Source organism: Dermacentor variabilis, chromosome 1, assembly GCF_050947875.1.
Source record: "Dermacentor variabilis isolate Ectoservices chromosome 1, ASM5094787v1, whole genome shotgun sequence".
Lineage (NCBI taxonomy): Eukaryota > Metazoa > Arthropoda > Arachnida > Ixodida > Ixodidae > Dermacentor > Dermacentor variabilis.
The window spans coordinates 233,873,653-233,898,980 of record NC_134568.1 but is presented as its reverse complement, the minus strand read 5'-3'; the positions used below and the strand labels follow the sequence as shown (position 1 = coordinate 233,898,980).

Genomic DNA, 25,328 nt, shown 5'->3' with positions numbered 1-25,328 from the left:
AAGAAAATTAATTATGCCTTCCAGTGATATTAAGTATTCTTAGGCACGTGATTTGTGGAGCATTCTATACATCATAGGCTGATGGCCAATTCCAGCTTCAGAACATGTGTTTAAAAAGAAAATGAGTGTGAATATAATGACTGTCCACGCACTTAAATACAGACAGTTTTTATTACAGCTGAGGCATTATGCTTGATTTCTAACATTCGTTTTGATCTGCGTGTGCACAGATGAAATTTTTGGCCAGTTGATATTGGTAGCTGGTTTATATCTTTCTTTCTTTTTTAATGGTTCCAGTACCATTCCAAAGCTTAAATTTGTATCCAGCATTAGAGACGTGAGCACTTAAAAAAAAATAAAAGTGAAAAAAGTGCTCCTGTCTCTGCCTTCTGGAACTATCACACTTGTCGTCATGCACCAACTGGCCCAAGAAACCATCCTACTTAAATTTCTGTGTTAATTTTGGATTTATTTTTTTATTATTTATTCACTCTTTCTGCATGGGCATGCCCTGCTTTTTGACAATTGGACTGTTTGTGCAACTTGTGACAGAATGCCCTTGCACAAACTATTTGCCTGCGGTGAAACATTTTCTAGCTTATATACAGATGCATGAGCATGATTTTGTAGGACTGCTGACAGTACCAGCAATGTGAATGTGCACTTTAAGATTCCATGGTAATCGGGTTTCCTACTGCATCCTTTTCACAGGGTGGCGATTATTCTGAAATTGATGCACTTTGACGGTATATTTCTATATTAATATTTTTACCCATCATTTTCCTTAATGGCAATCTCTTTTGAACTTATTTATAGTTATTAATCCACTTTTTATTCTGGAGTTGCTTTATATCAAATTAACTTGTAACCTGTATTAGGAAAGGTATGAAAGGATACTTGTACTAAATTAAGCAATATGTTAACTTTCTTATTTCGGCTTGTCATTGTTTCGATTTTTTTGAAAGGATAAATCAAAACCAGGAAGTGTATTCACCTCATGATTTTGTTCAATTCCCTAAGGCATCATCTCAGCTGCTTTACTTGCATTGCGAGCACATGACCCCATTAATAGTACGTGTCCACCCTTCATGCACATACACATTCAGCATGATGTTGTGAAACTCTGATCAGTTGTCATTTCAGAAGCATTATGGGCATTGCAGTTGCATGCACCAAAATGTGCTTGCAAAATCTGAAATGATGCGTATCCAGTCAGGGCACTCTTCTTGCAATCCATTGGGAGAGCCATGATGTGCACATTGTCATAGCATGCAGGTCTGGGCCTGCGAAACATCTGTTATGTGACATTTTCTGCATTTTTAAGTTACATGCCTGTGGCAGTTTCTATCTTGTTTTCCTATAATATGTCACTGCCAATGGTGATTTTTGAGCATTGTAATGAACACCCATTGTATTTATTGGTGGTGATGCTATCTTGTGCAGTAACATTGTCCTTCCTTAGAAGTAGATATGAGTATTATTATTTTTCTGTGTGTGTGTGATTTTCCCGATTGGTGAATAACCCTGAGAGAAGAAAAATGCGCACTCCTTTCATGAGAGAAAATATTTTGTTTTTAGAGCATTTGTTCTGCCTGGCATTCTGACTGAATAAGAGGCACATTTGTGGAGATGATGCATGCAAAGCATGAATTAATCTCATTTGTTTTGTTGTGTTAGTTTAGGCCACTTATATTTTGTTATGTTTGTTTACTCTTGCTTTGTGAAGGTATCGAGGCACTTTGCCAGTCGTGCTTCGCACGGACGCATGAGGCAACCGCCAGCATGGACGGACCAAAGCAACACACGCAAGGCACCAATCTCTCTCTCTTTCTCTCACACACACACTCTTTCATGTCACTCACCCTTTTGCTAAGATTTATTGTGCATCCTAATGGCTTGTAAGCAAGACAGAGGGCACATATTACTGCCAGAAACTGCTTTCTATTTGACGCTCTGCTACTTCTTAAAATCTCAGGCATCGGATATGAATGGAAAGCTATGTCCACACCATTATTTATTGCAAGTGTTTTTTTTTTCTTTTTTTGTTTCAGGGCCGCAACATGTCATTAAGTGTGTTCTCCAGAGTAGCTCGCAACACAATGTCAATGTGGTACAAGCATGAGCCTTCAACGGAGGAAGTAGAGGTATGTGAATCATAGGGGGCTAGTTGCGCAGTGAACATTTACTTATATTTGCACATTGCATAATACAGGTGAACTGTATTTCGTATAAAATTCATTGACCTTGTCTGATTGTGGCAAAATAAATCTTTTTTTTTTTCCTTCGTGTGTGAAGTGTTTCAGTGAAGACATTTTCTAGTTGGGAATTGAGATAAAACATTAATTTTTGCTGGCCTGAATTTATAGGAGCAGTGGACACTAGTCTTGCGCTTTGAATGTAAATCTGCTTTTAATTAGCAATATTTTGCTAATGAACTTTTAATAAGTAACATCAGCATGCATATTGCAATTAGGTAAGTAAAGGTGATCAGTGGTCAAGACGCGCTCACTTCTGAGAATTGCATCAGTTGTAGCATACTTGTTTCCAAATTCATTGATGAAAGGCATTATTATTTGAGAAAAAAAATTGATTATGGGGCTTTATGGGCCAAAACCACGATCTGATTATGAAGCGCGACGTAGTAAGGGACTCCGGAATAATTTCGACCACATAGGTTTCTTCAGCGTGCACCTAAATCAAAGTGCAAGTCTAAATCTGAATCTAAACCCATATTGCCCTTGAAATAGTGTGTGGAAAAGTAGCACGTCAATGCATTTTGTTGCCAGCTCAGAGACAGTCATCTTGAAGCTAGTGCTAGTCTCAGAATTCCTACTTGTCGAGCTTGGCTTGAGCACTGACAGGCTTAAATTCTTCAATTGTGATATGTGCAGTAAGGTAATTAATGCATTTAGTTGTAATTATCATGCAGCTTCTTATGTCTGCCACTGATGCTATCTTGAGACAACCACTGGACTGATTTGAATGAAATTTGTTGTATTTAAGAAAATGCTAAATTTCAGCAACTGTAGGAAGCAGACACATTTGATATATGAAATTGGAAAAATTTTTGTGAGCTTGTTACAGTGCTGATGAGGGTTTTGCAGAATTTTATAAAAAATTTACGATAAATTAAGAATTCATGCCTACAGTTACTAGATTTTGACTTTTTCCTTTACATCCAACAAATCACATCAAATTCGCTGCAGTGGATGGTGAGAAAAATAATGTCTGTTGCCATGTATTTGGGTAGAAACTCTTCAGCTAAAGCTTGGTCTTAGCACTTGGAGATAGTCATTGCTAAAACAACGGGTATATTTTATGGCTCCATGGCTCTATAGACTGTAATTTACTGTGCAGAGCTGTGTTCTCAGTAACAAAAGATGTATGAACAGTTGTGTGTAGTAATGAATGTTCACTTTGTATCATACATTTACTTGAGTAATAAAAATAAAGGCATTTCTTCTCCTTTGCTTCCAGAAAGATTACTGGAACCTGGTAATAGACCAGAGGCGTCATGTCTGCGTCCATGCAGGAAATATTGACAGCAGTGTTCATGGCAGCGGCTTCCCAACTAATCGGCTTGTCCAATTCGCCAAGTGAGCTATGTAGTTATGCTTTTTTTTTGTGTGTGTCAGGCTAGTGCTCTATTTAGGTGAGGCATGTGTTCCATTTTAAATTCAGGTTTACAGGTGGTTTGCACTCCTGTAATGTTTCTTATTGACCTGCATTTATTATTTATAGTATGTGAATATCCTGTTGGTACATTTTAAATCGACAGTACTAAACAACCTCTCTATACAGAAGGCTGACATTCCTTTAAAGTCAAAAATGTTTACAAGAAATTAGCAGTGATTGCAAAAGGCAGAAGAGTCCAAAAGCCTTAACACATGAAATGAGTACATTTTTTTTTCTTTTTCATTTATATGATATACAATTTTTTGAATTGATGTGTTTCTATTAGTAGGCCAAGCATAAACAACACATTAACATAATTACTTCTCTAGTTGCTTATACCAGTAATGAGAATTCTTGACATTTCATGTACATGAAGAAATAGAGATGCTGTGGTTGTATGCTTTTACTGATGTATTGTATATAGGGACATTAATGTAAGTGTGCAAACAATATAGAACTCAACTGGAATAAAACTTATGCTCAGAGTTCAGCTGAAAAGATGGTTCAAGAGTTTATCTGGATATTACCGTACTTTTCCACATATAACTTGCCACCACGTATAACCCGTACCCCCAATTTTAACCGCCTAGAAAAAAAAAAAAAGCATTCGTAACGGAAATAACTGAGTACATCAATGCCCACATCTTTGCAAATACAGTCTCCATTCGCAGATGCATGACTTGTCCACGTTGCATCTTCGGCCTGTGGCTCTGTGTGTCCCCCCCACCTCTTGGGTGATGCTGATAATCTTCAGCTTCTGCTGCGCTGGAAAGGATGCCCATTGAGCGCAGCTCATCTTGATCTGAGTTCTAGTTAGCTGTTGCCGCGTGCACTATTGCAATCCCTGCATGCACCTTGCTAACTACTAAACACAAAATAGTGACCCGTAAATGGGAGAATGCGTGACCATGAAGGAGAGGAGAAGGGTGCTTCAATACACAAGGGAGAAGGTGGGGTTCTCTTGGAGACAACGAAACTCTGAATGGCTGAGAGCATTGCTTTGAGGTGTGGATTCAGGGCTGTGCTGCCGTGAAGCCACACCTCGAGGTGAAATTTGCGTATAACCCGCGCGCTGATTTTACTGTTAAAATTTTGGAATTTTTGGTGCGAGTTATAGGCGCACAAATGCGGTAGTTGTTTACAATAAGTTGACCTGGTTGGAGTTCAGAGAGCGACACTGCTTAATCCTGCACATCGAAAAAGGGCTGACCAAATGCTTCTAAAGGCCTAATGAGTAATTAACAGTTTGTGGTACAAAAATTCCTGAATTAATATTATGGTTAAAAAAGCAGTGACGTCCCCCTTTGCATTGACATTTGGCAAGAGAAGTCAAGGTGACCCCATAATTCAAACAAAGCATGCAACACGAAGCAGTTATGTGAAAGTATAGGTAAAAAAGTATGTTTCGAAATTCTCAAAAGGATCTTGCCTTCCAACTGCTGATTCCATGTAATAAATGAAGGAAGGCATGCTAGGTAACTGTAAATGAAGAAAAGGTGTACCAAGAGTGGTTATTGATGTAATCCATTTTTGGTTAGGAGCAGCCTCACAGCGAACAGGATGCATCACTGTCAGGAATCAGTAACTACGATCATTACTGCTAAGCCCAGCTGTGATCCTGGTTTGTTCTTCAGCACCAGTTTGTATGGCCACCACTGTTGGTGCCACTGATTTCTTGTGCAGTCATATAATCTGACTAGTGGAATCTTTTTTTTTTTTTTCTATTTAAATTCATCCTTAAAGGTAAGAGGTTTTCAGAAATGTGTGGTATTTGATTTAATAAACTTCCATTTCCAATTTCCTAATGCCACAAAAAGGAAGGTGGGCCACTCGCCCAAAGAATGACTTTGCCCCATACTTCTGAGCTTATATGCTTGTCTTCAGAGTTATTTTATGTCGAGCAGGGATTGCTGCAAAGGGCAGTAAAGCACATGTGCCAAAATTTGTCAGTATGACCTACTTCCTTGAACTTTACCATCTCTTTTCAGAGATTATAAGAAACTGCCTTTCTTTAGTGCATTGTAAAGTGGTTATGCCTTTATTTTTCCACTCCTTAAGGCTTCTCAAGTGTGTTTTTTCTATCATGTGCATAACTTAGTATGTTGGAGTAATTACGTCATGTTTCTCCATTTCTGCCTGCTCTACAGATGTTACAGTAAAAGAGGGAATATTTATGTGTGCGAAGATGAGTGGAGGTGCTTTATGCTGCAAATGAAATGTTTGGGGTAGCTGTGGCCCTAATATGTGTTAATAAAATTGCCCTAAATTAAAATCTTCGTTTTATAATTGTGTCATTGGTTTTAGGGAAAAAAAGTTTCTTTGATGATCAACAGGTTGCTGTAGCTGTCACTTGGGGACACAGGTTGGATGTTTGCAATTGTTCCGAACTGCGACATATTCTACAAAATATGAATGCACTCATGTTTTGTTGTTCAGTATTGAAATCCACTTGCAGAAGCAGTTGCTTTTTAAGTGCGACTTTTATCATGTTCGAGCAGAAACAAAGTTGCTCATAATTGTTGGACATGTCACCAAGCTCCTAGCTTACTTAGCTGTCATCAGTTTTCTGAAAAGTTGAGTCACATTTCACTTTTGTCACCATGGCTGCTCATTCAGACATTCGTCAGCAAACTTTGCACTTGAGATTGCTATGTTATATATTCCTTGATTGCATGTTGTTGTGCTGGGCTCTGTCACATTTCAATTTTGTCGCCACAGCTGCTCTCATTCAGTTGTTCTTCTGCCAGCAAACTTTACACTTGTCGTTGCCATATTATATATCCCTTGATTGCATGTTGTTACCTTGTGCTCTGATTGGCATGTCAAAGTTGTTTCCATGCGGCATCACATTCCCTGGTAGCTTCTCATTGTATTCTCAATTCTTCAAGCTTATCAATTGCTGCTCTGCTCCTGCTCGCTTAACTTTTTTGTAGGCTGCTGCTGTCTCTTCACCAAGCATACACTTATGTTCTCTTGCTTTCATTTCTACTGAAGCAGTGTTTACTGCAGTGCATTTGTCGGCAAGCTGAGGACATTTTATTTGACCATACTAATAAGGGAATAGGCCCACACCTATAGCAGTATTCAGCCAAAACAACCAGTACAGTTTGGAGGGTGTGCAGCGACTCCCAACAGGACACAACTACCGTCACTTGATTTTATATACGTAATTATCTGTTTTAATTTGAACAGACTTATTTAAGACTTCCCGTGATAGACATCGCAATTCTGTCACATCAGCTGGATTACTTAAATTGTGGAATCATGTCCACTAATTAAAAACATTTCATTAGATGTTTCATAAGACTTGATCACATTAGAGTGCATATTCCAATTACAAAATTGAAGCCAAGCATTAGTTAAATGTGTCCATTTGGCAGAAATTTTTTGCTTAGCACAAGTTTCAAGACGTAAATCCTCAGAAATCTGTGATGACAAACAGTAGCCGACCAATACATTGCTGTACCACTTAACACTTGTCAGCACTTTGTTTTCTTCATTGCTGATAAGTGTTAGCTGGAACATCAATACATTTTGGCACAGATTTCGAGGCATATTTCTTGGAACTCGTACTAAGCATAGGAATTTTGCCTAAATGGATATTACTTCATTACTGCTTGGCTTCAATTTTGCAATTGGACCATGCACTCTAAAGTGATCAATTACAAAGTTAATTAAAGAGATTTTGTTAGTTAACATTACTCTTCAAGCAATCCAGCTTATGTAACATTATGTAACAGATTTCCAATGTCTAACACAGGAAAGTTTTTATTCAAATAATACAATATACTTATAGTACAGAGGGGTCACTTGTTGATTAGAAGCCTTGTGCTTTAAGTAGATTTCTTAGTGCCACTCTAGGAACTGATCATTTCTTTTAAGAATGATAATTATTTGAGAAACTTTGTAGTGGTGCAACAATGCCATATTTTTTATTTAAACATGGAATCATAAGGCAAACACTTGAATACAGTAGCCGAGCAATTTTTGGGACCTCAAGGGGATCATCGAAGCTGACCAATCATCGAGGAGTCGTTAACACCTTTTCGCTCATTGCGCTAAAGCACGACAATATTTGCTACAACTTTTTATTATTGACATGTTTCACATTTTCTGTGCTGCCCATCACGCTTCATCACGATGTAGAGCAGTAGGGAGTACAAAGCTGTCTAATGTGTGCCACCAACAGTCCACAAGTTCTGTTGGCAAGTTGTGACAATGTGGAATATGTTTCTCTTGCACCTTTTAAGTGTGCAAGCAGATTTCCTCTTAGTGGTGTGCCCCAGACGAGCTTGTCATACCTAAGAAGCCACTGCCACTGCCAACCGAGTGCATATGCTCATTATCTGCAACTTTATCTCCCAAGAACTGACAGTGTAATGCAGTGACACTTGATGGGTTTGCTGTCGTATAAATTGTGGTTCATGTAGATCAAGCACGACTTCGAGAAATATATAGTATATATATTTCCCATTAGGCTTTGCAGATAAACATCACTAGGAAAGCCGACATATTGCCCTGCCTGCAAGTGCACGTCAGCAAGTGCACCTCTCAGAGATTTCAATTTTTAACGGTTTTAAGAAACTGCTTTTCTTTAGTGCATTGTAAAGTGGTAAGGCCTTTATTTTTCCACTCCACATGGCTTCACAAATGTGGTTTTTCTGCTGCATATAACTTACAATGTTGCAGTAATATTATGGTCCATTAAAAACACATTTCTTTAGCCCTAGCTCTGCATGTAAATTGTCATTCTCAAATACATCATTTTTATCCATTTCTGCCTGCTCAACAGTTTTTACAGTAAAAGGAAGGAAATGCTATTTATGTGCGGGAAGAAGATTGAGGTGCACTTGCTGGCTAATGCATCGATATTTGTTATATATAAAAGTGTCATTCACAATGCAGCATGTACCGAATTCAGACAAACCATCTAACAGGCCCTATGCAGTCCGCTATGGTGCCACAACAATGTCCAAATAATCTATTAACTTGGAAGAACCCTGTGGTGAAAATAGCAAACAAAGAGGTAGAATACACACAAGCTGGAACTAGCAAGTAAATATTTATTTTTAAAAAAATGACACTTAATATCCTCCAGCCTGACTATGGAACACATGCTAAAATTTGCAGGAAAAAAAAAATGAAGAGAAAGCAACTGACACATGACCTTCCATACAACCACTACATGATGTAGACGTACATAACACCACTAAGAAATTTTCACTCCTTATAAGTGAAGCTTAGGGTGTTGCACTGATGGTTGTGTTTTCCTGCCGAATGATGTGGAAAGCCTGAAAAATTTATCTTCTGTCCTCACTTTGCCGGGGCTGACAACTGCTGCACCTCTAAACGGTGGGGTGCACCTGCCCTGCGTACACTGACTTGGCACATGTGCACTATGAGTTGAGGGGGGAAAGCCTTGGTGCTTCCAGACATGATCATTAATACACCATCCAATTTGGATGATGTGGAGCTTTCCATAGGATAAATGAATATATAATTAGCTATTTGTGTCATGCAGGATGCAAATTTCACATGATTCATACCACACGTGCTGCTTCTTTGGGAATGCTTGCCATTTGTTTCATAATGTTGTTTCAATTTTCATAATGACGTCGTTCTTCTGCAATAAATATTTAGTTGCTAGTTCCAGCTTATTCTACCGTTTTCTGCCTTTTTCTGTGCCGTGTTCACCACTGGTTCTTATTAATGTAATCGTGCACTAATTGGCACAACTTGCCACCTTCTTACTCCTAATAGTCAAGCAAGTCTGTAAAATTGGGCGGTATCTAGGGAATGCTCATCTACAAACAAACCATTTTTAATCACCTTATATTTTGTTAACACGTTGTGTTCCTTTTAGCTAATATTATTTCTTTCGTGACTGATCTTTAATCTACAACATGTTCACTTTTGTTTTTATAATTTGAACAGGAAGAGGAAATACACAACCACGAGCAGGTATGGCTGCCTGCAGTTTTACTCTTTTAGTTATTTTTCATTACTTTCGCTTTGTGGACATATTGTACTGTGCAGGCATACATTATGAACTCTTTCGATTTCTACTGCAACCACATTTTAGCTTCCTATCACAGGTTTTTTTTTTTAGTTATTATTCTTCTGAGGCATTGTTCTCTACTAATGTGCAGTACTGCTATTATCACAATTCCTAAGCCTGTAATTCTATCTTTACCTTGCATCATGAACCATCATCTCATGTACGATGCAGCAATTCTTTTACTGAAATTATAAGCTATGGAAACAATTAAAGGCTGTATATTGCATATACAGTAAAACCTCGTTAATTCAAAGTAATTAGAACCGCAAAACATTTTCGAATTAAGCAGGTTTTCAAATTAACCGAACACACAAAGAAATACAACCCAGGCAAAAAATTTCGCCGCAGGAATGCTCTACCTTTATTCGGCGATCATTGGATTACTTAAAGTAATCAGAGATTCTTGTTTGCCGCATCCTGTAGTTCGAGGCTCCAAGGTTCATGTTTTCTAGTTGGCCAACTACGTACAGCATTTGAGAATTTCCACCGTGGCATTCAACAAAACTGCGGATAACATTCAGCGATCCGATAACTTCCGCGAGAGCGGCTGCTCAGGAGGGCTCGTTAGCATCGTCGTCATCGCTGTCATCGCACATGGTTGCATCAGCGGTATCTTCACTCTCCAAGTCTGAGTAGCACGTTTGTTGATCAGTTTCAAAGTTCAGATACTCGGCGAAGTCAACTGCACCGGATTCGCTATCCTCTACGCAGAGTGCATTGATGTGGTCGCAATACTCGGCTCCTTCTTCATCAAGTGCACATGAATGGTCAGCATCAGCATCGACGGTGCTTTCCTTCGAGAAGCCAGTGTGTTCAAAGCACCGCATGATCAAAGTGGGTTCCACTTGCTTCCATGCATACACAATAAGACGTATCGCCCCGAGGAGGTCGATGGAGTACTCCTTGTCGTTGTCGTAGCAAAGGAGCATGCGCTTGAGCAGGTGGTGGCGGTAAATCTTCCTCGTGTGGTGAATGACGACTTCGTCCATTGGGTGCGAGATCGACGTGGTGTTCGGAGGAAGAAATACCATCCTGATAGCTTTCAGGTGTGGGATGTCACCATGCGCCGGGCAATTATCAACAACAAAGAGTACATTCCTGCTTGTGGCCGTGAACTTGCGATCAAGCTGCCGAACGTAATCTTCAAATATTGCGCCTGTGACCCAGGCTTTCTTGTTGTGCCGGTATATAAGCTCATTCCTTGGCGGCAGCCATGCATATTTAAAGCAGTGAGGCTTCCCACTCTTTCCAACTATGAGTAGCGGCAGCTTGTGTTCACCGCACATGTTCACGCCGAACAGGACGGTAATTCTTTCCTTGCCCTGCTTTCGGCCCTTGAGCGCAGTGTCCTTCGCTGCGAATGTTTTTGTGGGCAGCATCTTGTAAAAAAGAGCTGCCTCGTCAAAACTGTGCACATCGCCTGCACTGTACTCACTAAGCAACGGAGCCAACGTGTGTTTCTTCCAGTCGTCGACGACGCTCTCGTTTGCGCTGTCGCTCTCGCCACTGACGGCTACGAAGGTCAAATTATTGCGCTCTTATAACGGCTGAGCCCTGCATTGCTACACTTGAACTCTTCGTGCCCAAGTTGTCGAGCCAAGTCGTTGGCCTTCTCCTCGCAGTATTGTTCCATTGACGGGAAGGTGGGCTGCGTTTGCTTTCTGCAGCCAGCGAAGTAAAGCTGATTCCACATCTTGATACGTGGGAGCCCGTACTCGCAACCGCTTCAAAGCATATGTCTTGCCGTAGGCCTCCAGTACCTTCGACTTGTTCTTCAATATTGTTGAAAACGTCGAGAGGGGCACGCTGTGCCTTTCAGCCAACTCAATCTTGTAACACATGTTCTTACCCGCTTCTTGGATCAAGCAGAACTTCTGCTGCAGCGTTAAAGTCTTATACTTTGGCATCTTTGCTCACTGGCCATTCTGCACAGTTCAGAAAAAAGAAAAAGAACTCCACGCTAGCTGCAACACCCCTAACCACTGCACACAAAGAAACTGCGCAGACCGGCGTTGGGCAAGCGGCAGCCAGTGGAAGTGGCACGGAAAATACACTGACGCTGCGACCGCTGCGACTGCAAGGAGCGTGCGGAGTGGGGGACAAAAGCATGTGACAAAAACCGGTATGCCCACTACGTTGCAGTGAAGCACGTCTTCTCCTCTGCAGGCGCGCGTTTCAGCAGTGCGCAGGGCGTGCGGTGGACTGATTTTTGTGCTAGCAGTACTACGGGTCAGGCACTTCGTGTATAAATAATTGCGGTTGCTATGTGGCGTCGGCTCGCAGCTCCGAATGGCCGTCGTTTCGTCAGGTTTGCGGTGAAATGGGGATCGGGATATGCCGCATAGCACCCCAAATCTTCGAATTAATCGGGTTGGCCTAGGCCGCCGGTTCGAATTATCCGGTCAAATTTACATTGGAAAATAAGGGACCACAGAAAACCTTCATATTATCTGAGAGTTTGAATTAACAGAGTTCAAATTAACAAGGTTTTACTGTATTTCACTACACAACTTAATTGCATAACTTGTGAAAGGCTAGACGAGAAGGTGCTACTCAAAGGTCACTTACTTTATTATATCATCTGTAAAGCCCTTCATTTTGTGCTTTTATATCATTCGAAATTGAAGGGGTGAAAACTAGGTGCAATTTCTTTTATGCAGTCATTAATGTGGGAGAACTTGACTTTTTTTTCAACAGGTTGTTCCAGAATTTTGTTTTTTGGTTATTTCTACAAAAAGGAAATGTTAACAATAATAAGCACCTTTTGCTTGGCTCAATGTACTTAATTTTCACAGATTACAAAACATTACAAGGAAGGAGCATTCCTAACTTTAATTCTTTTTTCTTCTAACTTCACTCATGTGCATAGTGACTCATAAGTAATTTTATCAACTTCCAACAGTTGGATAAGGGAGCCCTTTTTAAATATATCCAAAATACTAGTTGCTGATATATTAATATGCCTTACTTGTTTCTTCATTTTTTTTCTTCTGTATAGTAGATGTATCGTTCTATTATGATGTCCCATTCGGTGCCATATATTTTAGCCTTTTTTTAAAGTGTCCAGGATACTTACTTGCTAATATATATAGAGAATATACCAATACCCCTTAGTTTGTTGTTCTTTTCTTTTTTTCTTCTTTTTTATTTCTGTATACTAGTAGACGTGTCATTCTATTATGCTGTCCCATTTGGTGCCATATATTTTAGCAACTCTTTAGCTTTTATTTATATCACAGCACTTTTACGTTGCAAAGACAAAATGACTATGCCTTGATAGTTTTTTTTTTATTTCGGTTATTGTTTGGTGCTACTAAATATTCATCTCCAGCCTAACATTGACAGGCTGATTGAACTGCGATATCAAAACTGCAATATTCTGAAGTTGTTGCCTCCACTTAAAAGCGACAGAACATCACTCACCGAAGCTGCACTTGGGAGATTTTATCAGTGCTATTGTGTAACTTTGCCTGTTGATAATGATGTTCTCTAGGAAGTGTCCTTGCAGGCGGAAATTTGTTGGAAGCAAATTTTGTTAAAATAGCATAGGGAGCTAAAACAGTGTGGAATGGTGTCTTGTCCTTAAACAAACCAAAGCGCCATACATTTAGGGTTGGCCCTCCATTAGTTTGGGACCTGTTCAACTTTTAATTCAGACCTTGCATAGTTCTAATTTTGCATTTCTTCTCAGGGTTGAAATAACTAAGTCAGTTGTATATATATTCCGGAGGAAATTGTGTCATTTCCAAGGGGCAGCTTCCATCCGTTGCCTTAGTGCATTATATGATCACTGTTTATGTATCAAATGTATTTTTCTTTCTTTTTCTTTTTTGCCAATATATTTGCAAGGATTCAGCTTGTGCTCATACAAGAAGGTGATACCACATAGCTTTGTGCTGATAGAATTAACATCTTAGTCAGGCGCTACATTACTGTAAAAGTACCATTACTTTGGTTCTTTTTGAATGTTATGTTCTAAAGCACAAAAAGTTCTGAAATCTGAAATCTGATTTCAGAAAAACATATACTGAATGACAGGCTGCGCCATTAGAACATTTTCCCTGTTTTATTGTTTGTTTTTTAACTTGGTCTCTTATTTACGCTTAGAACAATATTTAGCACTTTCAAGTAACATCGGCTGATGCTCAATATTTGTTTTTTTATCATTTTAAATCGTAAAAGTCAGTGTCTGTCCAGTGATTTTTATGAATTTTCACTCATAGCTGATGAATTTTAGGCGATGCTGTAAAATACAGTATAGGTGTGTATGCTGTAAATGCAGTTTAGCAAGGAGACAATGAAACTAAGAATGTTTTAGCTAATCTTGAATGAATAAAATGAATTTTGGTATGGGCCATGCAAAGAGAATGTATTGTAACCAGAGATTGAATCTCTGATGCAATTTTTATGTGTTTCTGTCATGTCAGTAGAGCTATACAGCTACGTAGAGCTTTATAGAGAGCTGTATAGATGTATAGATATATTTATTGCGATGGTGCAGTAAATTCTCTTGATTGTTTGTCAGTACCTTCATTCATCATATTTTTCATCCCACCTTTCCGCACTCTTATTAAGATGAAAGCCTTATATGTCTCATCAGTAAGTCGACCATAGGTGGGAGTCGAACCCATGACCTTTGGTGTTAATGAAGGCAAAGTTATTTAAGGCACAGTTAATTAAGATAGAGTTAATTAAGGCACTCGAACCCACGACCTTGGGTGGGAGTCAAACCCTCAACCTTTGTAATTAAGGGAGATGACTAAGCAAATTAAGAGGGACGACTAAGCAAAGTAGACTAAGCTAATTAAGGAGGATGTGTATGTCATGTGTCCATGTTTCATGCATCAGCACTTGGGCTTTTGCTTTCAAGTTGTCTTAGGGGTAACATAAAATACCCTGGGATTTTTTTCTTTCTAAGCTATGCAGTGACTTGAATTTATGCTTTTCAAGCTTTACTGAAAACATTGTGATGTGCTATACGCGAATGCCTCTTTTTAAGATGCCTTATGCTCCTTGGCAGATGTTATGTGCACAAAAAGTTTTACTTGTGAAGTGTGTAATTAAGCAAAAAATCTTTAATCTAATTATGTACTTTAGCACACATATACCTATGGAATTGAAAGTGGCGAATGCTGGAGATTTGCCCATTTAGTTGGCTTGCTAAAATTAGCCCTTCTTTTGAAGTAGGCAGCTCTAAGATACTCTACGAATACATTTATTTTCTAAATACCATTTTCCTTCAAAACATTCTGTGCATAGTGTGAGATGTCATTACTGCAGCTCCAAAATTAAACAATGCCTGGTAGTGCACCGCTTCGGTATTTATGTGGAACCAACTGCAAATAAGGAGCTGGAGGCATTTTTATGAGCAACCATGTTAGTGGAATTTTTATGCGCTGCTGTAATCCACCTCATACTTTCCTCTGTATTCTGTGTAAGCACTGTTAGATGGTAGCACTGTGCCCTATTAACTTTTGCTGAGATATCTTTTGGGATACATGACCAGATGTTTTTGTGATAAAGCCATCGTGGCCAGGTACATATCAACCTTGTACTTCGTGCCTTGTGCCTCTTGTGCTTTAGATTGCTTCAGTTTATAATGGTGCCACTACACACGCACACCGAAGCAGGACATAACACAGCAGTAGGGAGTTACGCCGCAAACTAATTGAACTGCACACTGCAGCCAAGCAACAGTAGAGTGCCCAGTGCCAAGAGCAGCACCCTGATCGACACACAGAAAAACTTCAGCAACAGCAATGGCCACAGAGTGTCGTGTAGGAAGCAGGTTCACATACAATTGTCCTGTGAACATAGTTAAGCATATACAAAAAAACAGCCATGTATCTGTTCTTATGTTTCACATTTGAACTGAAGCCCATATCTGAACCAGCTTATTGTCTAGGTGCATGCCACTGATTCTTTTCGTAGGGCTCATGGTGGGCCTGCACTAAAAACACACCACATTACTATAGTAGTCTAAAATTATAGTCTGGCGTTTTACATGCCAAAACTGCGATATTATTATGAGGCCCACCGTACTGGCAGTCTTCAGATTAATTTTGACTATCTGGGGTTCTTTAACAGGCACCCAGTGCACGGTACATGGGCGTTTTTGCATTTCATCCCCATCAAAACACACATTACTAGAAGTAGTCCACATGTATAGATAACTAGCACGATGAAGGGAAGTCAGTAGTTCTTCTTGCATATATAGACTAAAAGCAGGTGAAATAAATTTCTTGTGGTTGAAATTTATTGCTCAGAAAAAAAATCATTGTTGTTATTATTTTAAAGGGACTAACAACCAATTTTATGGTACCTATTTTTTATTTACTGCAGGGAAAAGCTTTCTGGTCGGAGCGTTAAACCATGCAGTGTTGATGCATTATATGCAGTGGAAAATTTTTTATCAGAATTTTTCTATCTGTAATGAGAATATAGTCGTTCACTGGAAGCATGCTTGAAAAAGTGATAGGTGAATGCAATAGCGAATATACACTGGCACTATTCGGAGGCAGACAACAAGTGCGGCTTTGAGAAAGTACTATTTTTGTTTATCAAGCCAGTGTTCCTGCGATTCATGTTTTCCGAAGTCTGAAATTATTTCTACAATAATAGCTACGTGCTTTTGTGGCTTCCTGTCCAGCGGCTTATGTCATTAACAAGTCAAGGGTGCTTTTGAGCCAAGCCAAGTTCTCTAAAGTGAAACGCCGCTTTTACTTGTGGTGCGCAGTTCATGTGTTGTTGTAGCCACGTGTACATTTCTGATTTCCAAAGCTTGCCTTCTCTCGAAGACCTGAACGAGCTGGAACAAAGGATTTTAGCTTGCATGCGTGCTTAGAATTTCGCACACGTACAACAGCTATCATGTACACCACCATGCATTGAGGGAAGTGAACGCCACTGGTTAGCGTACTTTTTCATTTGTTAAACACGTAGAATGAAGCGTAAAAGCCTTATAATAATATGCAAGCTGCATTTTAAGCAATAAGTATGCTGTACTTCATAATCTGTGCCGTAATAATAATCTAAACAACTGACTTATGTAATCTCATGTACTACATCCGAAGTACCAAAGCTTCATCGCCAGTTCATGCCACTTACCGGTTTTTGAGACTCTCTTTGCCAATTTAAAATTATAATTCTTGCTTAAATCGCTAACAGCGTGCTCGATTCCATCACTATAAATCATGGTCATTTCATTTTAATCAACATCTCACAACACATTCTGGCCAGTTGTCAGTCCCTACAGTTGTGTAAAAGTTGGCCAGGCACGTTTACTTTTGAAAGTTACCTTAGTTGGAGGGGTAGTTAACTAACCAGTGTGCAATATGTTTCTTCTAGGAGAAGAAAACCAAGATTGGAATCTCATATATTGAACTTGAAATGGTTGTTGAAACTATCTCAACTATCTCAGTGTCGTTTAAAAAACAGAATATGTGGCTTTGCTTCACAATACGGATGAAAAATGCATAGCATTATTTGGATTCATTGCTTTTTTTTCTCTCCTTTTTCTAAAGGCATCCATGGAACCTGAAGGTGCTCACCAACAACCCAGGTACTGTTCTACGCTGCATGGGACCTGTGTCAGGTGAGATGTTGAATGCATGAAAAGAAAAAAAAAATGTCTGACAACATTCAGAAGCATTTATACAAAGTGACATATGTTGCAGGGGTGACAATTCCAACATTGCACCTTAGTATGCTGTACACAACCGGCTGCTGGTACAGGGACCCTCACTGCTTACCATGGGTTGAGTACCTTCACACTGGTGCAAACAAGATCTGGTAAGTGCTGTATGAGAGCCTTGAGGTCATTGTCTTAACTGTTGTCCTCTTGGTGGAGAGAATCATCACAAGTGGTGCGTGTTGTTAGTGCCAAGTCATCAGTACTGACACAAGTATTGGCATTGGTAATGAATTTTCTGCCTGTATGCCAAGAATTCTAGAGGCAGCAATGTATCCCAGCCTATTAGGCTGGTATACAGTGCTGTCTCTGCGCACCAGCTGAACCCACACTTTTTTATTGGTGGCATGCAATCTTCAGTGCTTTCAGACATGATAGTCCCCTGCATCTGACCGCTGACGGGACTTGCGAGTTTAAAAATTGCATTTAGAGTTTTTCTCTCTCTCTCTTGGCATCTTCAGAGGAATTGCCGTGGATGAATATTGTTTTCCAAGTAGGCTTTTTTTTTTCATCATCAGCAGCAGCAGCCTATTTTATGTCCACTGCAGGATGAAAGCCTCTCCCTGCGATCTCCAATTACCCCTGTCCTGAGCCAACCAATTCTAACTACCGCCTGCAAACTTCTTAATTACATCGCCCCACATAGTCTTCTGCCGTCCTTGACTGCGTTTCCCTCCTCTTGGCACCCATTTTGTAGCCCTCATGGTCCACCGGTTATCTAACCTACACATTACCTGACCTGCTCAGTTCCATTTTTTTCTCTTAATGTCAATTAGAATGTCGGCCATACCCATTTGCTCTCTTATCCGAACCGCTCTCTTTCTGTCTCTTAACGTTATGCCTAGCATTCTTCGTTCCATCGCTCTTTGCGCGGTCCTTTGTCAGTGTTCAAGTTTCTACCCCATATGTCAGCACTCGCAAAATGTACTTATTGTACTCTTTCTTTTTCAATGATAGTGGTTAGCTTCCAGTCACGAGCTGACAATGTGTGCCGTATGGGCTCGAACCGATTTTTATTCTGTGAATTTCCTTCTCATGATCAGGGTTCCCTGTGATAAATTGACCTAGGTAAACATACTCCTTCACAGACTCTAGGGGCTGACTGGCGATCCTGAACTCTTGTTCCCTTGTTTGGCTATTGATCATTATCTTTGTCTTCTGCATATTAATCTTCAACCCCACTCTTACACTCTCTCTGTTAAGGTCCTCAATCATTTGTTGTAACTCATCTCCAGTGTTGCTCAAGAGGTCAATGTCATCTGGTTGCTGAGATATTCATCGTTGATTCTTACTCCTAAGCCTTTCCAGTTTAATAGCCTGAATACTTGTTCCAAGCATGCAGGGAATAGCATTGAAAAGAGTGTGTCTCCCTGTCTGACCCCTTTCTTTATAGGTATCTTCCTACTTTTCTGGTGTAGAATCAAAGTAGCTGTACAACCTCTGTAGATATTTTCCAAGGTATTTACAAAAGCGGTCTGTACTCCTAGATTACGTAATGCCTCTATGACTGCTGGTATCTCTACTGAGTCAAATGCCTTTTCGTAATCTATGAAAGCCATAGAGCGAGGCTGATTGTACTCTGTGGGTTTCTCGATTACCTGATTGATGACATGGATGTGATCGATTTTAGAGTATCCCTTCCTGAAGCTAGCCTGTTCTCTTGGTTGACTAAAGTCCAGTGTTGCCCTTATTTTATTGGTGAATATTTTGTATAATTGGGAGTAAGCTAATGGGCCTATAATTTTGCAATTCTTTAACGTCTCCCTTTTTGTGGATTAGTATAGTGTTTGCATTCTTTCAGTTTTCTGGAACCCTTGCAGTTGATAGACACTTCGTATAGAGAGTCGCCAGTTTTCGAAGCATTATGTCTCCTCCATCTTTGATTACATCGACTGTTATTCTATCTTCTCCTGCCGCTCTTCCCCGTTTCATGTCTTGCAAGGCCCTTCTGATCTCATCGCTAGTTGTAGAAGGAGTTTCTGTATCCTGTTCATTACTGTTTTGAATGGAGTTATCCTGAGTCCTCTGGATACTGTACGGGTCAGTATAGAATTCTTCCGATACTTTTACTATACCTTCGAGATTGCTGATGATATTACCCTGCTTATCTTTCAGTGCATACATCTTGGTTTGTCCTATGCCAAGTTTCCTTCTCACTGATTTCAGGCTGCATCCACTTCATACGGCTTCTTCAATCTTTCTCACATTATAATTTCAAATCGCTTATTTTCACCTTGTTGATCAGTTTTGACAGCTCTGCGAATTCTTTTTGTTGCTGCATAAATGGCATGGTTCCTAAATTTTATTTATTGGTTTCTTAAAGTGTGTCTCCTGCTCTAGCTATTCCGTATACTATCTCACAATGAACTTGCAGCATAGCAAAGCTATGAGGTGTGGTTCTGCTCTGGAAGTAGGCATAAAAGCTTAACTTACACCGATTCCCACAGTGGTCAAATCTGCTTGATTTTTCCATTGAAACCATCAGCATTGTCAAGTTAAAATGTTGGTAAACAATGCTCACATGCATCTGTATTTGCACTAGTATAATATGTCTTTTTTCTTCGAAATATCCAGCCTCAATACACACCTCAAGTTGCATTCGGGTTCAGGACAAGTACTATAATCATATTTTTTCCCCTCTCCAGAGAGACCGAAAGTCTGTCCTCGTGTTACATTTGTCGTCAGATTATTTACATGCAAATACGGTAATTATTTGTACACATCCATCATCCACGTCAGTTGGCCATTCTCAGAGAGAGCAGCACAGGTGCAGATTGCTACGTTGCAAACTGGTATCATCTGCACCTTGACTCCTCTGATTGGCTCACGCATTCCGTAGCTTTCGCTACACTTCAAGTAGATTGTCATACGGAGTATAAATGAACTATTTTAGATGTGCTAATAATAATATATTATGAAGATTTCTGCACAATTTTAGTTTAACTTGCTCTCAAAGTTGTGTGATTGTTCTATACTAGCATTTGTTATCTTAAGGTTCTTGTTAAAGTTACTGGGAATGAATGCTAGATTAGCATGAAGAACAAATAAGGCCGACTATAGCTCACTGCTTGAAAATCACTTTTGCATCAAGTTTTGGTAACTAAAGGCTCACCTTGAAACAGCCCATTCTGTTTCCGCCAGGTGCTTATTTTGTAGCACCAGAGGTCAGTATATTTCTGTCAAAATTCATCTGTGAATTACGTGCTCTTAACACTACTCCTTGCAAATGGGACACACTTTGTTGACTCTGTTTTGATTCTGTTGTAGTGTTTAGCTGGGCAATGTTATCACTGCATTATCGATTGATGTTTGATGTTTAATGGCGCAAGGGCCAGGTATGACCAAAGAGCGCCATGCACTGCGTTATTGCCTATATAAATGATTTCTTCGTGCAGGTACAGTGTTCCTGCGCATAGCTCAGACCGGTTTCGTGCAGCAATGAAGGAGATAATGCCACAGGTTTGCAAGGACAGTGTTATCTGGCTTCCTTCAGACTGCGCCATGGTAAGACTAGCCTTGTGATGTGCAGTTTGTTTAAGTTTATTGGCAGTTATTGTTGCTCTTTTGATCATGTGCAGCAGGCTCTTGTAAAATTGAGCTTGCGTATCTCAAAGTATTGATTTGTTTGTTTTTCACACCATTAGGTGAACTGCCATAGATACCATGTGTTCTGCATGTTTTTGTGTGAAAGGCTTTTTCCAGTAGACCCTGGATACCTTGAAACCTTCGTTGATCAGAAAAGGCTGCTACAGATGGGTAACCCTAGCAATGAATAAAAAATCACTCCTAACACCCATAGAAAAACGAAGTCACAGTTGCAGTAATGGTGATGATCTTCTTTTTTTTGTGTGTGTGTGTGTGCGTGTGTGTGTGTGTGTGTGTGTGTGTGTGTGTGTGTGTGTGTGTGTACTGAGTAAGAGACTAAGCCAGATGAATTCACAGGATAGTATGTGGGAAGGGAAGAAGTGAAAAGGGAAAGTTTCTTGGGAACTATGGTAGTGGTAGCCTTACAGTGAAGGTTAGTTGCAGTGCTCGAGCTTTTTACAGCATGCACTCCCTGCAAACATCTGTAGCTCAAGGAGATGAGTGCTGGTTCTCTTGCACTTTTGCTGCAAAAATAAGAGCTCAGTGCTGGCAAGTCACTGCATGGAAGGTGCATCTTAAGACCAGGTGTGTTTCTTTATGTGCCCGAATACTAGATCACTGCACGTAATTATCTCCTAATGGGCCTGGGCAGATTTATCCTAAATGAGTCCTGTACTCACCCCCACCAGCAGCCATTGGCATAACACTATTCTTAACTCTTTTCGCATTTGATCTCTTCCCTCTTCAACCTTCATGCACTCCAACAGTTCTTTCACAGAACCCAGCTTTTCTGAATAAACCCTGCTTACTCCTCACACACGTGCACGAATGCATTCTATTCTACTTCCGAGCAGTCTGTAACAGTAGTCAGTAAAACCGAAAATTGTACTGTTGTTCAGATGTGCTGGTAGAGGCTGTAAATGCAAATACTAGATTGCGTTGTGAGGCTGCGCAGATATTCAGCTTTTTCTCAGATCTTGTGTTCTGTAAAATTTTGTGGTTGACTGTACATAAACAGTAGACATCCCAATCCACACAGTATTCACGAGCATGCACACATAAGCGTCAGATGATCTACATTCTAAGTTGAAAGTATGTCATTGCATTGAAGACTTGTCCATTTTTATTGCCCTTTTGTTCCAAATTTTAGTGGCGAAGCACTTTCTATGTACTCAGTTTAGCGAAATATTAGGAACAGATGTTTTGCAAATCTCTGCGGAAGGTAAATAAAGGAAGCTTGCATAAAATTAGGACCAGAAGAGACGAAACAAAAATGTACTGTATATTCCAAATAAGCACATAACATTACAAATAGGTACAAGTTTTCAGCAATGTATCTCAAAGAATAAAATTTTTTTTCTTAGACCCAGCTTAAGTGCCTTACCTTTAGTGCCAGCTTGGGGCCTGAAAAGTCACTGTTTTTATTCTGATGTGAGATTTGTCATAAAGTAAAATTTTCTCTGCATTCGAGGCCACTTATGTGTGTTGTGATTACAATATGCTGCTCCCGTTATGTACATAGTGAAAGTCAAGGTGATCCCATGTAGGTAGCCTGGCCAAAGAGCACGGTGTAAGAATATTATGAGAGGTGCCCGTCCCAGCTAACCGGTTTTGCGTGCGCTTCAAGCAGCTTCCTTAAGATGGTGAGCTCATCTTGGGATCATAAACTGTATGCTTGGGACCATCGGCGAACGAGACGCGAACGTCGAACAGCGGAGATCAATGAGAGTGGCTCCTTCATTGTCGTGCGTACGGGAAACTGGTGTTATGCGGACCGGCCCGATAACTCGTTTCGTACTATCGTCTGCTCGTATCAGCTCTCGCTCATGCATGTTTGGTTTAGTTGGTTTGGTCTCGTTCACGCTTGTTTCGATTGTCATAGAAATGGGTGAACAGGTTGACAAAACTATTAGTACCGCAAGAAACCGTGCAGAAGCAACACAAGTATTCCAGCACAATGCACAGAAGTACTCGCAACTGCATGCGACAAACGCGAACAATGATGTGATGTTGATGTGGCTACACCCTTTAGAACGAGCTGGTGGCCCCTAACCGTATAGCGCCACCCCTCGGAGGATGGCTGAAACACACGCAAGTTGTCGACATGCTCTCGGCAAGGTGAAGTGCCGCCGTTCACACACCTCTCATAATATTCTTACACCGTGCCAAAGAGCCACGAGTCATGCTTTCGCTTTTTTTCCTCTAAGAGCACTCACATTTTGGGGAAAAGGGCCATCAAAGCCAGTCATTACTTGCAAAATGTCAATATTGCAAGAATGACAAGTCTAGCAGCAGTTTTGACATATCTGTTGCCAAAACATGCTGTGAAATACATTGGTATCCACTTCGTTTTTTCCTTCGAGTTTAAGGAAGGCTCTTGCAGAAAATATATAGAAGGCCAATGTATTTTGCCACTGGCATTTGGTGGGCAGATGTGTTGTGTGTGTTCTTCAACTTTTTGACTCCAGTGTGTGTTCTAAAGTATATAATGAAAAAATGTTTGGCAGATCTTTGTTAGCTTATTGCTTATTGGGATTTTTGTGTGCAAGTAGTATTGGAATCGGGGCCATCTGTGATAAATCACAATGGTCAGGAAAATGAAAAGCCTGGCATAACAGGCGTCTGCAATAATCTTAATATACAGATGATAATGCTTGTTTCCAATTTCTTCTTGTAAAGTTCTTAGCCATCCCGGTGCTCTTTTGGGTGGAGTTACAACTAGATGGTTGTTGATGAGTCTTTTGAAAAAGCACATAAGAGCAGCCAGGTAAAAAGATAATCCCTTACTATTGGAAACAAATTGGTTGAATTCTCAATGAACTAAAGCCATGAAGGTGTTCTATAAGTGGGGAACCTGCCTGAGTGAGCTTCAAGCTGTCTTGGCACTGTCACCAATGCTGCAGAAATAAAATGCAGGAACCGCTATTGGTTGGACTGTGGTTAACTGCAACTTCTTAGCTATTTTCGGCTTGTGCATTGTGGCTGTCTTTTGCAACAAACCCATAAGTAGCACTGAATTGTGCCTGTGACCTCGCCTGTTACAAGGTGTGCAGATATCTTTGTCAACTTCAGCTACAGAAGCAATTCTTCCTCCTTGTTTCAATTTTGAATTGAACAACTGTTGGAATGCTTCATATGTGCTTGGATTCTAGTGCTTTCCTTGAACTGCATAAGCTTTTTCATTTAGTTTTTGGTGTCGTCGTATACTCACAGGAATACCAACCACCATGGGTTTGGGCTTAGCAAACCATAGGGCCACGTCAGCTGCCGCTTGGGACAGGGCGTTTGCAAAATGTTTGTGCAGGCAAATAAACCTGTCTTCGTCAACTTAGGGCAATACAATTTTTCTTTTGGCACAGCACTCAGTGCTCTTTTAGTGCTTAACGCATGCAGCAGTGCGCTACATTTTACAAGGCGATGGCTAGTGCAACCCTATGGCTCACTAATCCCGAACCCACGGTGATCGATAATCCTGTGAGTATAAGAGACACCACAAGTTTTTTATTTAATCGAAATTTGTTGAGCATACCTCTACACTGGTGTCACTGCTGCTTATATCATGACAGACTGCCATTATAGAAAGTGTCCCGGGCAGTGTGACATGATGAGCTTGTCCATGTTACTACTGCTATTCAGCATTCAGATAAGAGCTAAATGAAAATGTAATTGCATGCTTTAAAGAGGAAGAGAAACACACAGCTATGCTAAGATTCTTTTCAATGTGGAAAATTGTCGCTTGTACCATTACAACTAGGGCAAGGACATTTGCCATATTTGCCCACCGAGCACATCATCAGAGTTCAAAAGGCCCACTAATGCACTGTGTGTGATCTCGCCTCATATGCATCATGCTGTCTCCCCCCTCCTTCTCTCTCTCTCTCTCTTCTTTGCTGAGGTGCCAAGTAAACAATTTGCAATTTTGCTGAAATGTGAACCATTGCATACATTAAATAGTGCTGTATTATACACACTAAACACTTGCTATGTAGTGCAAAGAAATTGTAAATCACTTCTCATCTGAAGTCAAGCTCTGCATAGGGTAAAATTTGGGTGCCGTAGTCTTGGAGTTGGGCATTACATAGAGGGTTGTGCTCTAGGCTACACTGCTGGTGCACCTCAAAACGGGTAGCTGGCCTTCACTACCCTTCACATGGAGGCTAAGCTGGCCTACAGTGTCATCCTAACTTTCTTGGCAAGAGTTGCTAACTTGGTGACCAGTTACAAAGTAGGTCGGGAGGATGGAGAAACTGTACAGGTTTATTTACATAGAATTAAAGGCAAACTTTTTTAGAAGAAAAAAATTACTTCTACTGGCAGAAA

At 40.2% G+C, this 25,328-nt stretch overlaps 1 protein-coding gene across 4 annotated transcripts in view; it reads left to right on the top strand.

Moving 5' to 3' along the window:
• Positions 1-25,328, top strand: part of LOC142559482 (uncharacterized) — a 150,966-nt gene that overhangs the window by 52,716 nt on the left and 72,922 nt on the right. For 2 of the 4 annotated variants that reach the window (XR_012823131.1, XM_075671079.1), the window contains exons 10-16: positions 1,727-1,810; positions 2,052-2,144; positions 3,478-3,596; positions 9,610-9,636; positions 17,257-17,327; positions 17,410-17,524; positions 20,819-20,927. Coding sequence is in view for 3 of the 4 variants with exons in the window: in XM_075671079.1 (XP_075527194.1) it covers positions 1,727-1,810; positions 2,052-2,144; positions 3,478-3,596; positions 9,610-9,636; positions 17,257-17,327; positions 17,410-17,524; positions 20,819-20,927 (618 nt within the window). In the remaining variant the exon portion in view is untranslated. The remainder of the gene's footprint in view (positions 1-1,726; positions 1,811-2,051; positions 2,145-3,477; positions 3,597-9,609; positions 9,637-17,256; positions 17,328-17,409; positions 17,525-20,818; positions 20,928-25,328) is intronic. The other 2 variants (XM_075671092.1, XM_075671086.1) reach the window with 2 other exon arrangements.